Raw genomic sequence first — 16350 nt, forward strand, 5'->3', positions numbered from 1 at the left:
GGGAGTTCTGATGGGTCCCGACCTGGTGCTGCTTGGCCAAAGGCTCCCCGTACGCCATCTACAGCCAGTTCTCTCCCCGCCATATAAATGCTGACTTTCGTTTAAGATCGTTTGATAGGCATAAAATCACAGAGCTACAGGAGCAATTATGTTGGAAAAGACCTCTGAGGTCATCGGCTCCAACTTGTGACCAGACACCGCCTTGCCAACACGGCACTGAGTGCCACATCCAGTATTAAACACCTGCAGGGATGGTGGCTCCACCAGCTCCCTGGGCAACCCACTCCAATCTAATCACCTTCCTGTGAATAAATTATTCCCCATGTCCAACCCGAACCTCCCCTGGTACAGTTTAGGACTTTGTGCTGTCATTCTGTCACTTGCTGCCGGAGAGAACAGGAGAGCCCCACCTCGCTACAACTCTCAAGTCTAGTAATACAGCCCCACTTCAACAAATTACTACTTAATACAGCCTTATCCTTCAATGTAGCTCTGTTTAGAGCAATGCTTACCTGGCATTCAGTACAGGTGTCCTTCCTGACACAGTTTCCTTCCAAAAGTGCCCAATCACGATGCCAGTGCCACACTCAGGCTTTGGATGGCCCCACAGAGTGTGCCGGGGTGCCTGACCTTAGAGCGCTTTTTAAAGTCTGGGATTCTAAGAAACAGAGCCAATTCTGATTCATGTTTGAGTCACGTTGGCTTTCCATTGGGAATAGTGTTGGGAAGAAAACAATGGCACACAAATATGTAAATTTCAAGGAACTGAAGAGAAATTTCTGTTTCCTGAAGTTGGTTTGTCCTGAGAAGTCAGCACTGCCCCAAGCAGCACTGTGCCCCTCTCTCCTTTCTGCCCAAAGTGTGTTTATTTGAGAAATCACTGTGGGTTTTTTTATATCCGTTTGTTTCTGGTATCTGAGTAATATGGATTATATATTTATATAGAACATGTGAATAACCAAAAAGAGATGTTATCTCTTGCTTACAGAAAGGCATGTGATTTCTGCATCTGAGAAATGCACCACACACTCAGCAGGTTAGGAAATACTAGTTTATCCACTTTCCTGGTACCCACAGGCATAATAGCCCTTTTTCCAGAGCTGGTTTCTGGAGCAGAGTTGGGTTGTTTGTTTTTTTGTTTTTTTTTTGTTTTTTTTTTTGTTTTGTTTTGTTTTTTTGTTTTTTTTTTTTTTTTTGTTTTTTTTTTTTTTTTGGTTTTTTTTTGGTTCCTTATTTTGAGTGCTTGTAAAAAGATGCAGGCTAAAGAAGGAGGCAACTCTTCATCATATCCCTCAAGTAATATTTATAAAATGAAGCATGAGGCTCCTTCTTCCCTGTGGCTCCAGGAGGAGATGCAGCCCCATGCCAGCACTGTTGCTTTCATCCCCTACAGGGTCATTTTTCTGCTAACTGCTCCATTGCTGCTGATGCTTAGGTTTTCAAGCAGGAAGATACACTCAGAACCTGCTGGAGTTCTTAAGAGATGTGTGGCCAGGTAGAATCCTTACAGGATTAGGTATTCATTCTCCAATATGTGTGACTTAAAAATGCAGTTGCTGATTGCTGTCACAGCACTGATGGTGAGGACTCTTCCAAAAACCCCTGTAAAACATGAGGGAAGCCAGAAAGGCAGGGGGGTTGGAGGAATGACTCCCACAGTTATTTTTCCTGACATGTTACATTCATTGTCTTTAGCCAGGGCGAGTACAGCCAGGAGGGGTTGTATAAGATAAAATATATCTGCTGCTGCCAGAAAGAGGTTCTGCACACTTCCTGATGAACCCACTGACAACCTTCCTCCTGTGCTCCTGAGGGAACATTCACCCTCCTACCTCGGTCATTTCCTTGCCTCTGCACGGAGGGGTTTGTGCTTCTGTGCCAAGGGGCACTCGCAGGGTGGGTGAGGCAGCTTCCTGGGCATGGAATGCCACTTGTGGAAAGGGTCAGAGGCTTCTGGAGGCTACTTTCATTATCGAGGGAAAAGGAAAGCAGCAGCTGCCACCAGGCTGAGCTCCTGGGGTGGGGCTTACTTGTTACAGGGTCTTTCCCTGGTGTAATTTCAGAGCTAATCTGTGCAGGAGCACTCATCTTGAAGGGCTGACAGGTTTTGCCCAAGCTAACAACAGATAAAGCTATTCCTGGACCCGTTGTTCCATCCACAGTTTGTGAAACAGCAGAATGTCTTTGTTCCTAATGGAGATTGAGAATTAACAATATAACTTATTAATTTGCAATATAACTTCAAAAGCCATGATATATGTTGGAAACTATGGATGCAAATCAACCTCCTGTGTCCCAGAGCCCAGCAGTCACTTTCTAGACATTCCATTTTTCTTCTGGCATCAAGTGAGAAATCCTTATGGACTGGCCAACAGCACAAGATCCCCCATCCCTGGGTAACCACAGCTTTCTCTCACTACTATTTTTATTCCCACTACTATGGGGGAGAGCAAGAGACCAAAAGAACAGGAAGAATGGTAAGGTTTGAAGTGTAGGCAGTGAGCTGCTGCCCTGCTGAGCTGCACAGAGCTGTCATTCCTGCCACCTGCAGCACAGCCTGCTCACCAGCCCCCAGGCAGCGGGGAGGCAAGGGGAAATCCAAGGCGTGTCCTCCTCCCGCGGCACTAATAGGTTTCCTTTTATCACACCACCATAGGAACACCAGGGTTTATCCTTTGTTGGTTTTTTTTTTTTCTAAGAATGGTGGAGTGTTAAGAAAATGAAACGCATTGTTTGGGATTTCCCCGGCTGGGAAAATGAAACACATTGTTTGGGATTTCCCCCATCATCCTGTGTAAAACTTCTGCTTCTTAGAAAAAAAAAAAAAAAAAGGAAAATTTTTAAAAGTCAGCACAGAGGCACTGATGTCCTTCTCCCCAAATTATTCTGAATGCTGCTACATCACCATCAGGCTACACCAGATGTTCAGGCTAGTACTGCAGGCTGAGGAAGTGAGATTCAGCTACAAAAATGAAATCCTACTTTCTATAAACCAATTTATATTACCTTCATCCCTTCTTCTCAGTAACTTCACTGAGAATCTGAAGAAAAAATATGGAATATGCACAGGCACTGGGGATGTTTGTTGATTTTTTTTCATCAGATAATTCAGAGTGGCTGAGCGCGAGTCAGCAAAAGAGTAATTAAAGGCAGGCACTTTTAACACCCAGATTTATCTCTAGATCATCTTTTCTCAGGTCCTCATCAATCAAAGAAATAACAGCAGAGGAAAGAAACAATAGCGCCACCAGCAAAAAAGAAAAAATAATTAATGACTTTATTTTTTTTTTTTTTTTTAGTTCAGTTGGCCATCTGAGGTGCTAAAATCTCAACACCAATGAAGCAAGTGTGCATGAAAACAAACGATAAAACACAACCAAATAGAAGAAAACAGGCTGGAACAGAGCTGGTTTTGTACAGGTAGGGTATTCACTTTTCTGTTAACGCTCCATACATGCCAACCGTAAGCGCCTTAAACAATCTGAATATCAGAGTTCACGTTCATACAAAAGGGCAGGTGCCAAAGCAACTCCCTTTGCCTGGATTAGACTTCGCACACACACGCATGCACCCACAGATACAGAGTACTGAAATTACTGCAATGCCATCAGAACATGGCATCCTCCCCTTCACACCTGCTTTCAGTCACATCCTCATCTGCCTGCTACCCTGCCAAGCAGGCATGTACAGACAGGGTAGCAGGCTTGGATAATCCAAAAGCAGGAACTTTTGGAAAGCTTCCCATCTCTGTTACTTTGCAAAGGTCAACAGCCAGCGATCTCTTTCTCTGTGATTATATACAGACTGGTTTTTAGTATGCTTTAGAGCTCTCTTCCTTGCAGACAGTGACAACTGAAATTCCCATTGAAGCTTTTCAGTTTGCACATGGAAGATTTTACAATGCAACAACACCTCTCTCAATCCACCGGTGTGTGGTGTAAACACTTAATGGGAAACTCATTTTAGAAGAATGTTAACCAAACAAGGTGTAGCTGCTCACAACAGGGAACTGCCGGCTGCTCTAGATCATGCTGTCTAGACCACTTAGAATACTTCATAACATTCAGGATTAGGATGTATAAAAATATTAAAACCCACCAGAGTGCACACAAATGTGGTGACTAGCTCTACGCAAGCACCGTGTTCTAACAGAGGCCTAGGCATTGCACAAAACTCAGATTCTTGACCATGGGGTAGCCCAAGGATCCACTGGTGTCTTTACATACAAACAAATATTTACAGAAAATGCAGAGACAGAGAGAGAAGGACAGACTTTTAAAACTTGTGGTTTGCTCTAAAATATGTTCAGCAATGCAGTTTATAACATGCCCTAGTGAGACCAGGGGGTATTGGTTAACTGAAAGAAGGAATATGTCTGAAAGTTGGAGCTGAAATGTCTCGTCACCTCCCCACACATTAGTTCTCCGAAGCTCGGAATTTTACAGCCAGTTGTGACTTTTAATGACAATATGGTTAAAAGGAACAGAACAGTTTAAAAATAATTGGTATTGTGAAAACAGCAGATTAGTTGTTCTGGCAGTCCTCACTCCCCCATCTCCATTTACCTCCTGGGCGTTTCCTGCCAGGAGCTGGTGTTCCCCTCCCTTCCCCGCCGGGGCTGAAGGGCTCGCCCCATCCTCGGTGTGCCCATTTCAGAACCAGCGCGGCTCAGGCTCCGAGCTCGGCTCTGTTCCCGCCGGCTGCCGGGACGAAGCACGGCCAGCCCCGGGCCAGGCCCGTGTCACCTGGGGACAGCCACCCCTGTGTGCCCACGCCTGGGGAGCTGAGGGTCCCTGGGCTCTCCCCACACGTGAAATGGACACACGTCATTGAATGCATGTGGCTGAGTGTGCGCTGCGGGCAGCGCAAAGAGCTACAACATCCTGCTCGGATTCGGATACAAATAAGGGATCTTGTGCTCACAAGAACCTTCTTCAGCTTTAAAAATACAAAATTTGAATTAAAAATATTCAGAGAATAAAAAATCCCACTATCTGATATGCAAGTCATATTCTTAAAGTGCAACTGAACAGCAAATAAGTTGTGCCTTTTACAACCATTTTGATATAAAAAGGCCTTTTAACATTCCCTTTTGTGTATTTTAATCAATTTGTGTGTGCGATGTTAGCTCTTTGTTTTCATTCTCACTGCTGGAGGCCTTCAGCACAACCCAAAGAGTTTAGGGTTGGAATATGTGGGTTTTCTGTGCTGTAAGGTACTACATCCTGAAGTGATCTCACTCTTCAGCATTGCCAAGATCTGGCAAATGTCCCTCAGCATGAAAGGGAAAAGAAACCATCTAAAAAGAGTCTTCAGGAGTTTTTTTTAGTTCTACAGCTCACATTCAATGACCTTCTGTTACAAGTTAGATGTGGTCCATATACCCAGTGCACAATAAAATGGACTGAGGCCAACTCTCTGCACAAGACAATTTACAGTAAACTTTCCATCTTTTCTTCCCTCCTCCTGCACTCCAGCTTCCAGTGGCCCCTCAAATGCAGACTGTAAACTACCACTGCCAGTCTCACTTGGGCAGCAGGCCCTGCACCAGCAAACGGGAGGGAATTCTGTTTGTTAGAAATCCTGCTGGTAAAGCCAACGCTCTGGGATGCTGGAATGGCAGGTGCCACTTGCTAAACACACACAGTTATGAAGTAGCATTGCAGCTGCCTGTCTGTCTGCTTGGTTTCACGAGTATCTGGATTTAATTTGTAATGCCTTATGTGGAATAAAGGGAGAACACTTTGGGTGGAAAACACGGGTTTCCATAGTTAGCAACCAGCACTGCTCAGAGTCCTCATGGACACTCCTACCCATTCTTCCTCAGCCTGGGGCATTCTCCCAAGTCAGAGGTGAATTCAAATCATAGACCTTGGCTTACAGGAGACCCCTCTGAAGGAGGTAGAGAGCCAACAGCAAGGAACCTTGCAAACTTCTGTGCCAGGGCAAAAGACTGAAGGATGTTCAGCCCTGCTGGGGTGCCTCGCACTGGCAGTGTCAATTCCAGCTGGAAGAGTCAGTAGGCTGTACAAATGTGCTTGGGAATGGGACTCGTTCTCAGAGACTTCAGAAAGCAGCCTTGGTACTCCTTGAACAGGAAAAGAACACAGTCAGCATCCCAAGGAGGGAAACCCTCTGGACACATCGTGTGAAGGATGGGACACATCCCCAGCGCACGGTGCTGCTTCAGCTCTGCAGGATAGGTTAAGGACACGGCTTGCCCAGGGAGTCTGTCCCACAGGGAGGGGGGCTGAGCTGCTCAGTGCACATCCTGCTCATCCATCATTGTGTGGTGACAGTCAGGACCCTCCTGGCTGAAAAGCAGCAGATTAGCAGATTCACTAACTGGGCCAAAAGGAGCTTCTTCCAATAGATGCAGCAGGAAATGTGCTGGTTTTGTTTTCACGGAAATCCCTCAAACTGTATCAGGACTGTGAGGATCTCCTCTTTCAGTGAGGAAGGGACATATGGGATATTTCTACCTCACAGTTTTGGCTTTCTTGTTATAAAAATGTAAAATTTAAATAAATATAGGTTTGTTAGTCCAAAAGAGAGAATGTGGGATGTGGAAGAAAAGGATGCTAAGAACACAAATAGATTCTTAAACTCCATGAGTGCACAGGATTTTTTCATAGATGAAAACTCCTAGGGCAGGATGCATCCATGGGTACATAAAGGCTGCCCTTGCTGTGAAGCAGGGACCAATCCGCAGTAGTGTCTTTCTCTAACAGAGTTAAAACACTCCCTCCACAATCAAATATGTGTAACAATCAAATTATTATTAAGAACACTAATAAATAGCCACAGGTAACAACGTCCAGTAATTTTGAAGTGGAAGTTGTAGGATGCAGCAGGCACACACACCCATCACTCGTCCATTTTTTTTCCTAAAAGATACAAAAATGAATCTTCTTTCAAGTATTAAAAAAATAAGTTAATTGACATAAAAGGGTCAAAGTGACTGAGGGCCCAGGCAGGTCTTAAGCTTTGTTTCCAATGTGCAAAAACAAAATACAGAAAAAAAAATAATAAAAACACTGAAAAGTCTTAATGGTGGTTCGGTCACTTAAGGGCTTCTCCCTTTTAGGGGGCCTAATAACCAGGGAATGCTGCCTGGGAACACCCCTGCCCCAGCACACACTTACCACTGTCCCACAGCAGTATTTTCCAGTGTCAAAACAGTCACAATAAAAACAGAACAAGGAAGCCCACCAGCCTCTGAGCTGTGGCCATGAAGACTAAGGCCAGCAGTAGCTGCCTCTCCAGTGTGTAGCAAAGCAGGTGGGCATCTTCCCTCTCTCTTCTGCTCCCCTTGTTCCCCACAAGAAGATTTAGGAGGCTAAGGTAGGGAAAGAGTCCACTGATGCCCACTTCTCTCCAAAAACCAAGAGGCAGAGAGTTCCAGCACACACAGCAGTATCTTCTCTGTCTTGTATTTCTTCATATCCATGCATAAGGATCAACTGCAGGTTTCTTTGGTGGGGAGGAAGACTAAAGCAAAGAAGGTGTTGCCCTGGGCTTCTGGAGCTCTCTTGGACAGCTGACTCCACTGCTACAGGCTGCTGTGGTTTTTCAGGAAAGGTTGCCACTTCCCTCCCTTTTATTAGAACTGGTGTAGTAAAAATGGGAAGGGAATGGACTGCCTTAAATCAAATGTAGTTAAGGGTACTTCTTCCCTTAACCTCCTTCCCCACACATGGATTATTCCCCCCTCCCTCCTACCACACACAAAACATGGTCCATCGTACAGGACCTCAAGGAGATTGCACAGTCTCAACTCATTTCTTCAACTTGGCTTGCAGACATGTAAAACTTAAGCTTCTGGAACCAACACACTTATCAAAAGGCTTCTGAGTGCTTCAAACCAAATCTCTGCATGCTGTTGGACCTTTCAGAAGTTTCCCCTTCAACATCTTCATATCCATGTAATTCTGGCAAACTCAGGGTAGGCCAACTGGACAACATAGACCAGCAGAGGTAAATGTGCTAAGCTCAGGACCAGTTCAAGCTAAAACCTTTGGAAAGCATGACTGCCTCCAGGTCCTTGTCTTCTTCTTTTTCTCGAAGCCGCTGCTCCTCAAGGAGAGCCACAAGGGAATCTCTCTGCTCCACTACTTCAAGCATTTCGTTCAGGATCCTCTTCTCCTCTGAGAGCTCCTCGTCTGTCTTCAGATGATCTACAGAGATATCAAGATCTATCAGCATACACAAGGCTAGAGATACACACATCCAATCCATGAAATATCTCCTTTAGCTCTCACCTTCTACTGCCATCCTCTCACGGAGCTCCTGCTGCAGTCGACTCTGCCTGTCTTCCAGTTCCAGCTCCCGAGCACTAAAAGGAAAAGAGCAGAAATCCAAGTTCCAGATGTAATAAAACACTCCATACATTGCTTCATATTCATTCTCAGCTTCTGCTCCCTCTCTAGATTTCTGCTGTGTCATTTATCAATCTTGTTTGGAAAAACTCTTCAATAACTTAAGATATATAACTATATTTAAAAGCTTTAATTGCACTTTTAGCATTTCAGGTTATTTGCCTGAAGCTAGGAAGTGCAATACCAAAAGTGGAGCAAACTAAATATAGAGTAGAGTCAAAGAGCAAATAAATCTGCAATGCCTCTACATATCCCCTGCTACTTCCCACTCTAAACCCCAAGTTACTCATTAATAAATTACTTATTATTAAGGACACTATCAAGCTATTGCAAACACCACCTTGGGACTTTTCTGCCACTAAGGCCATCAGCTTCCACATTGCTAAGGTGAGCTGACACACTCAAATTCATTTCAGTGAATTTGCACAGAAATTCACTGAAACAGAATTTGGGGGGAACAGAAAAACCCCCCAGTTTCATTAACAGGAAAACACCTTTACCGTTTGAGCCCACGTGAGCAGCACTGGGGTCGCACTACAGGCAGAAAGGAGGGCCACAAGGCAAGGTGGCTGAATTAAATGCTTTTGGCTATGCTTAGAAGACAATTTTACAAAACCAGAAGGAGTCCCACATTATTTCTGCATAGCTTGAACACACTTGCACAAACAGGATGTGTTTTATACAAGAACAGCATGAGAAGGGCTCACATACCTGTACTTCTGCATGTGCACAAATAATTGGAACTTTAATCCCTTACCACTATTGTTCTTTCTTCTACCACTCCTTTAAAATGTACTTGGGATTCCTGTCTCAGCCTAAGAGGCTGCTGACCTCCTGGCCTTACAGGGAAGACAATACTGACAGATCTTCCACTGCTATTTATGGAAAATCCCCATTTTTTCCACATTCACTCACAATATCATCAGTTCAGACTCGTAGCGAACCAAGGCATTCTTCTCCTGCACCAGCTTGAACCACTCCTGCATCAGCTTGGGGTCATCCTTCTTACCCATGCCTGCCAAGAAAGAAACCTGGTAAATTTTCAGGTAACACCCTGCAATCCTTACAAGCCCAAACTGCAAAAACAACAATGGGGCAAAATGTGCAAAGAAAGCCGAGCAAGATGCTGCCAGAGCACTCCCAAGCCGGGTCCGTTCACTTTGCCTACAGCACTCAGATGAGTGGAAGTCACCTCCAAAAGGATTCTCTTCTCTTTGGAGCCTACTTTTATTTTGTTTCTGATATTCTTGTGATTACTTGTTTCTTCCTCATTCTTACTGCAGAAAGCCCCAGTTTCTATGAGTATTTAACTTTTCCTTTCATTAGAAGAATTTTATAGATGCTTATGCCAGCTATTGAAACATATGCTCATCAGAAAAGGATTCAATTGCAACTCCCTGTGTTTTACCTTTGTTTTCTTCAATTGCATGTCCTCAAGTTTTTCTTTTACTAGCCAAAAGTAACATCTTGTCTCCTCTTTTTTTCGGCAGTTAAGTAAACCTTTTCTGACTGCTCCTCCTAGACACACATACCTATTCATCTTCGAAGATCCCCTTGCACAGTGAACACAGAAACTCATTCTACTCCACTGCATACCAGCACTAGAAAGAAAAGGAACCCCCAGACACATTTGCTAATATGAAAGAAGAATAAAGAAACCTTGGGCCTTGACCACCCAGTACAGAACTCTTTGCTGGTCCTTTTATTTTAGAACAAACTCCTAAACTAACTCAATAGTCCACCGATGAATTTTGTGTCTGTCAGGAGTCATGTGGAATAAATGCAGAATGCTGTTCCCAAAGCCTTCTGTTGATATTTAGCAAACACAAGAACTTACCAAGGAGGCTCCTCCTGGCAAGCTCTTGGTCTGGGCCACTTATTCCACATTGAACCACCTGCACCTCAATGCTGTGACTTACACCAGACCCCATCAAGGCCAGTGGCAACATTCCTGCCTGTGTGGCAGTAGAAGCAGGAGAAAGGCCTCAAATCAGGCTGAGCAGCACTTCTGGATTGCTGCATCCCATCATCTTACACTGCACATGCCCTAGGCATCCCAAGGTAACTAACACCCCTGTCTCTGCTTCTTATTGTGGATAGCTACTCCCTACATAAGAACAAAAACTCTCAAACAGTCCATCTAATGCTAGATTAATCCAGCAGCAAGCTTACTAGTCAAACTCTACAACACAGACACAGCACAAATACCACATTAATGGCTACTTAATTCAGACCTGTACCACATTAATGGCTACTTAATTCAGACCCGTACCACATTAATGGCTACTTAATTCAGAACCGTACCACATTAATGGCTACTTAATTCAGACCCATGCCCTGCCTCATCCTCAGTAGTCAGAGAAGCGCTGCCCTGCAGTTACACAAGGGAGAGCCTACAACTCCTAGTAAGCTGCAGCTTGGGCTGCCTTTGGAAATACATCATATCAGCCCCTGGGGGAACACCAGGCTGGGATGTAGCACCCTAAGAGCCCCTGAGGACTTGATAGCAGTGTGTTGCTCAGTTCCAAGCATTCCTTTCTGAGCATCTCTGCACAATATGCCCACGTGGCGACAGGAGAGGGAGACTGTACATGCAGATGTCCAGTGCTGTGGCGCCATGAAAACACTGGGAAGTCTCCCCTTCCTTTCCAATGCCAGGATGTATAGAAAACAAATGCCTCTAAGAAAAAGCCAAAACCACAATGCTACTGACCTATGGAATACGTAAGTATTTTTAAACAGCCAATGAGTAGAGGAATAATGGGAGGACTGGAAAGGGAGCACTGACAACTGATGTGAGGGAGCACTATGGAAAGCAGATAAGTGGTTAGCAAAATTACACCATGAACACACATAAAACAACCCCTTCCCCATGCCTTGGCAATGGAAACTCTACAGCAAACTGCATTTGGGATAGTTAAAGAATGCACTCAGCAAGACAGATGAGGGAGAACTAGTCTAACTTAAGGTCTGTTGGCTTTTAAAGTTCACGGATGTTTTTCAAATCAGTCCTTATAAAGACACAGTATTCCTTTAATCCCTATATGCTAATTAAAAGGCAGTATTTAAGGAAACAGATTGTCATTCCCTTATCCCACCTTCCAAACATGTTTCAGGAGGAATAGAGTGATTGAAGCCACCAAATGAAAATAGAAACTTTAGTGTGTGACACTTCTGGTCCCACAGCTGCTGCCCATTGTCCCTCCCAGTCACTGCACCTTCTGTTGCACAGCTGGGACTAGCAAAAGGGATACTGTACCTTTAACAGCTTGCCACAGGCTCAGAGAAGCTGGTTACCAGGTAGCTACAGACAAGGCTGGCTTGGGGACACAGCAAGAAAAGGGCTGGGGTCCCTGTGGTCACTGGCTGACTAGTGCTGCTATGAGAACCCAGCTGTGGGCAGGAGGACAGGGGTGTGTGAGGTTACGTTACCTTCATGGGCACAGCAAGGGCAGAAGGAGAGAGGTCTACGACGTGGTGTCCCGCCATTGGGCTCAACTTCAATAGGACCAAACGAGGAAGAGGAAGAGGCAGGAGAGGAAGAGGAAGTTGGAAGTGGAACAGAAGAGGAGGAAAGGGGTGAAATAAAAGACAAGCAAAGGACAAAAAGCATAAGAGTGAGAAAGAAAGGAAACACAAGAAGAAAAAGAAAAGAAAAAATACAAGAAATGGAGAAGCAGAAACAAGGGATACAGTCTACAGATGAATAATGTCCCTAATAAGCACAGATAACAGGTAAGAGGTAGACTGAGGTACTGGTGAACTCTTACTGAGCTGTACAAACACCAGGCAGGAGGTTACTGTTACTGCACTTTTCCTGATGTACAGTTTTCAGGTGCAAGGTCTTTAACCAAAAGCTTTGTGACCCAGATGTCAGGAGGAGTAGAGACATGTATTTAACTTCTGCTGATAAATGTCAGATTTCAAGCAGGGTTACAGTAAGTCTCACCAGCTGTAAGCAGCCACCCTACCTTCAGCTCTATCAGGACCATGCTCTTATCACCATGGCAGCACCCACTGATGGTAAAAGTGTCCTTTGCAATGGAATAGAATGTCTTCAGACAGGGAACACCACAGGGAGAATCTGATTACCATGGAACCAGCCTGCCAGGGTCTGCTGTTTCAAGTATGGTGAGTACACAGGTACCCCACCAGACTGCTGTGCTTAGGGGGAAAAAGGCTTTTACACAGATAAAGTGGTTCACATCAGGGTCTGTGGGGGCAGTGACCAACTGAGGACTCTGCAGAGTTAAACCAGGAAATTTAAAGCTCTCCCTTGGCATTCTCATTCCACAAAGCATTTTAAAGCTTACAAGTCCTGTTAGTACCAGTGACTTACTGAATCTTTATCATCTTTTCCATCAGCCAGTGGAGGACAAGCATTTCTCATCTCTCAAAAAGTTCAGTCTCTTTAACACCAAGAATTTGCTTTTCAGTGGTACTTAACATTACAGAGATAAACAGTAGGCAGTGACCAATGTCACTAATAGTTACAGGAGAACGAGCACCAGGGAGATGATGAACTCTGAAACATCAGAGACAGCACAATGGAACACTTACTGGGCTCAGGGCACAACTGCATTTATAAAGAGGAGGCATTTCTGTGTTGGGAAAAGGCATAAACTCCACCACAACAGCATGGTAAGAATAACACTCATTTTGGAGAAGTCAGCAGAGTTTGATGTTTGTGGTTCACAGAAAGCTCTACAAAAGTACCAGTGGACTGGGAAGGCTTTAGAAGGGACCATCACAGAACTAGACCAGCACATGGATGACACACTGGAGCAAGAGGGAGAGCACACCAGCTTCAAAGCCCGTGACTGAGCAGCAGGGCTTTCTCAGAAGAAGAAACCTCTGCACTGGAAGCAGGAAGGGGCAACATCAGGAGAGGTGCCACAGCTGGCCATAGGACAGTTACAAATAAAGCATGGTACCAACAACATTGAGAAAGTACCAGAACATTAATTACAGCTGTTCTGAATTTTCCAACTTCTGCATTAAAATAGAAAAATACTAAGGCTTTTTTTCCTACAACTGCCATTTCACAGATCAGGTTACAAATGTAAAAACAAACAAGAAAAACTCCAAACCACAAAGGTATGGTCAAGAATATGCTTCCATACAAAGCAGAGCATTTAGTGCATGATACTCAAATATTTTTAATTTCCCATCCTATCTTATTCAAATTAATTCTTTAAGCTAAAAGCTTTAATACTCTAACTTGGTCTAACCACTGTTTTGAGGGTGGCCAGGGAGATGGAGATTTAACTATGGAAAAAATCCACTTCTTTCAGGGCTTGAGATTTCATTCAGAACTGGGGGCTGGGGGGATTTGATACATTTCAAGCCATGAACATAGGGACTTGGTGAGGAACTTCCAGTTTCCATATTTGAGCTGAAAAGAAATACCCAGTATGTGAAAATGTCATTTATCTCATTGTGAAATGGCCACACACTGCTAGCTTTGTCAACAGCAAGCAAGTGGTGTGATACCTGGAGGATCCCAGCTTTAGTCTCCAGTGAAAAGCCCCAGGGATCACACAGCACCTGAGTAATGCAGAGCTCACTCCCCACAACTGCACTTTCCTCCCCTGCTCTTAGTTATCTTCCTACTCTTGTCTAAAGAAAATTTGTCCTTGAATCAAGTTACAAAGTCCACGGTATCTACACTAGTCCTGCTACTAGAAAAGTCAACATGTTTTTTCAGTAAGATAATAAACATAACCTTTGCAATTAAGATCCTTTCCAGCTACTCTAGATGTAAATTACAGTTAATTAAATTGGTAAATGCAGGTTATGATCATTGCAATTACTTTGGAAACAATTTCTGTCCAAAGTAGGATGATTAGCAAGGCTTTAGAAAGTCTTCCTTATATATTGGAGGGTCCTTAACAGCAAGAAGAAAGTGCAACCTGAAAACTTACTTCCCATGGTTCTCTAAAGCTTATTTTATGGCTTATTGCTCCAAAAGCCATTACTAATCTTACAGTAAATAGTATTATTAACTTATTATTAATAATATTATTGCATTGTTTAGAGAAGAGAAATCACCACCTCCCAGTCTCAATAAATTACAAATAGGATCATCACTGCAAGACAATTTTCCTGGATGTGGAGCCAGGGCCAGATAGAGTAAAACCCATTTCTTGTGCAAATTAGAAAAACCTCAACAACCTAACCTCCCTTTCTGTTTAAATCTTCTTCACCACCAAAAATATACTGACACATGTATTCATCCACAACATGGAGAAGTTCTGGCAGCAGCAACACCCACTGAAGCAGTTTGTTTGGAAGGAGCTGAAGGGCAAGAGAAGAACCATTTCTGTAATCTCCCCTTCTTAGGGTCCTGTACTGCCAGCAAGTAAGGTGTGGCTATAGCCTCTGGACAGAAAATTCCCATTTTTTTCACCAGAGGCATAAAGCTGCCAACAGACTAATGTTAGTCACGTTAGTCATGTTAGCCTTTCAGTGCCACAAGCCAACTCTTCTTTTGTGCAAAGCCTTGTAAAGCAGTCCAAGCTGCTGGCAAGCCAGAGCATGGTTTGGAGGCCAGAGCTGCAGCTTATTAAGAAAAAGAGTTCCTAAGCACACTGAACATTCTCAAGATGCAGAAGCTCTGCCTGGCACACCAGACACATCCCATCAATAAAGTGACTGGAATTACTTTGCTTCTGTGCAAAAAAGCCACAAGATTGACCTTGTTTGTCACAGTACTCTTGAGAGACTGCAGACTTTGCTACAGTGGTGGAAACCAAGAGCCAGGTGAAGAATAAATACCATAGCTTCAAAGTCTCTTCAAAACAAGGACCAGAAATTGTATAGTCACTATGTTCATTTTCACTGCACACTCTTCCTTGTTACAGAAGCTACATTGGACTGTTGCATTATTTTTTACTCTTTATTTACCTGTTGATTAAAGAGCAATTCTTCAGTTTGGTTTTGTCCTTTTCCTCTCTAGCTCCATAACATTTCTTCACAATCACAAGCCCAGTGGTCAAAATGATCAGGATGAAAAAGCACTGCACAGAGTCTGGGATGGCAGACCCCCTTATCCCCAAGCTGCAGCTCACACTGATCCCCTTCACTGTTTGCCCCTGTTTTTTGATATAAGAGCTGTGATGATTTCTGAGAAGTGGTGAGTCACTGCAAGTTAAATTTACTTGAACAGATATACCACTGACCAAGTGGGATCACATCATTTGCAAACTGTACATCCAAAGCCTTTGATTTCTATATTGTTGACTAATCACAGTGGTTTGGAAAACAACAACAATGGACAGAAAACCCCAGCTCTGAGGCCAATCTCAATTCTGTGGAACTTGCCCTCACAAGTTACAAGCATGACACTTTGGGAACTTATTCTGCTAACAAACGCCATCCCTTTATTTATCAGGAATACCGAAAGCTCTGATTTTAAATCAGTGCTTAAAATATGGATCAGTCCAAAGGGGATCAGTAAGTGAAAGGGCACTGATCATAGTAAATGTCCTCTTTTCCACCCTTAAGAAGATCAGGTTATGATCAGAAGCCCAAGTACTGAAAAAAAAGCATTCTAACTTTACTATTTGGTGAAGCTGTTCAACAGCAGTGTTGTTAAAAACCAGAGATACAGAAAGCCAATTCTTACAGAACAGCATCCACAGAACTGCAGGCTGAGAGCAAGGATTTTGGCAAATGTCCCAAAAGCACATCACAGTTTATTAAATCTGGGTCAAACTCAATATCCTCTATAGTACAATCACTAAAAGTTTTCTGGGGAAAACCCACAGAGAACCAGATTGTCATGCAAACTGAACCACTTTTATTTATCCAGCAGAAGGGGGTGGGGGAAAGGCAGGGAAGGGAAGGGAAAAAATGGGGAAAGCAGTGGTTGGAGCAGAATACACACACAAATGACTCCAGAGAAGTGTTCTGATTCTACTAGACCTTGAGGCACTTCAGAATGCACTCAGAATGAATGCAGTCCTGCACT

General features: G+C 43.8%; 1 protein-coding gene across 10 annotated transcripts in view; it reads right to left on the reverse strand.

Annotated features, from left to right (window-relative positions):
* Positions 1 to 3255: 3255 nt before the first annotated feature.
* Positions 3256 to 16350, reverse strand: part of MICAL3 (microtubule associated monooxygenase, calponin and LIM domain containing 3) — a 151829-nt gene continuing 138734 nt past the window's right edge. For 6 of the 10 annotated variants that reach the window (XM_059472446.1, XM_059472445.1, XM_059472442.1 and 3 more), the window contains 4 exons: positions 11811 to 11876; positions 9294 to 9393; positions 8262 to 8335; positions 3256 to 8177 (listed from right to left, as the gene is read on the reverse strand). In XM_059472446.1, coding sequence (XP_059328429.1) covers positions 7993 to 8177; positions 8262 to 8335; positions 9294 to 9393; positions 11811 to 11876 — 425 coding nt within the window. In that variant the 3' untranslated portion in view covers positions 3256 to 7992. The remainder of the gene's footprint in view (positions 8178 to 8261; positions 8336 to 9293; positions 9394 to 11810; positions 11877 to 16350) is intronic. The other 4 variants (XM_059472444.1, XM_059472441.1, XM_059472440.1 and 1 more) reach the window with 1 other exon arrangement.

Source organism: Ammospiza nelsoni, chromosome 5, assembly GCF_027579445.1.
Source record: "Ammospiza nelsoni isolate bAmmNel1 chromosome 5, bAmmNel1.pri, whole genome shotgun sequence".
NCBI classification, from domain to species: domain Eukaryota; kingdom Metazoa; phylum Chordata; class Aves; order Passeriformes; family Passerellidae; genus Ammospiza; species Ammospiza nelsoni.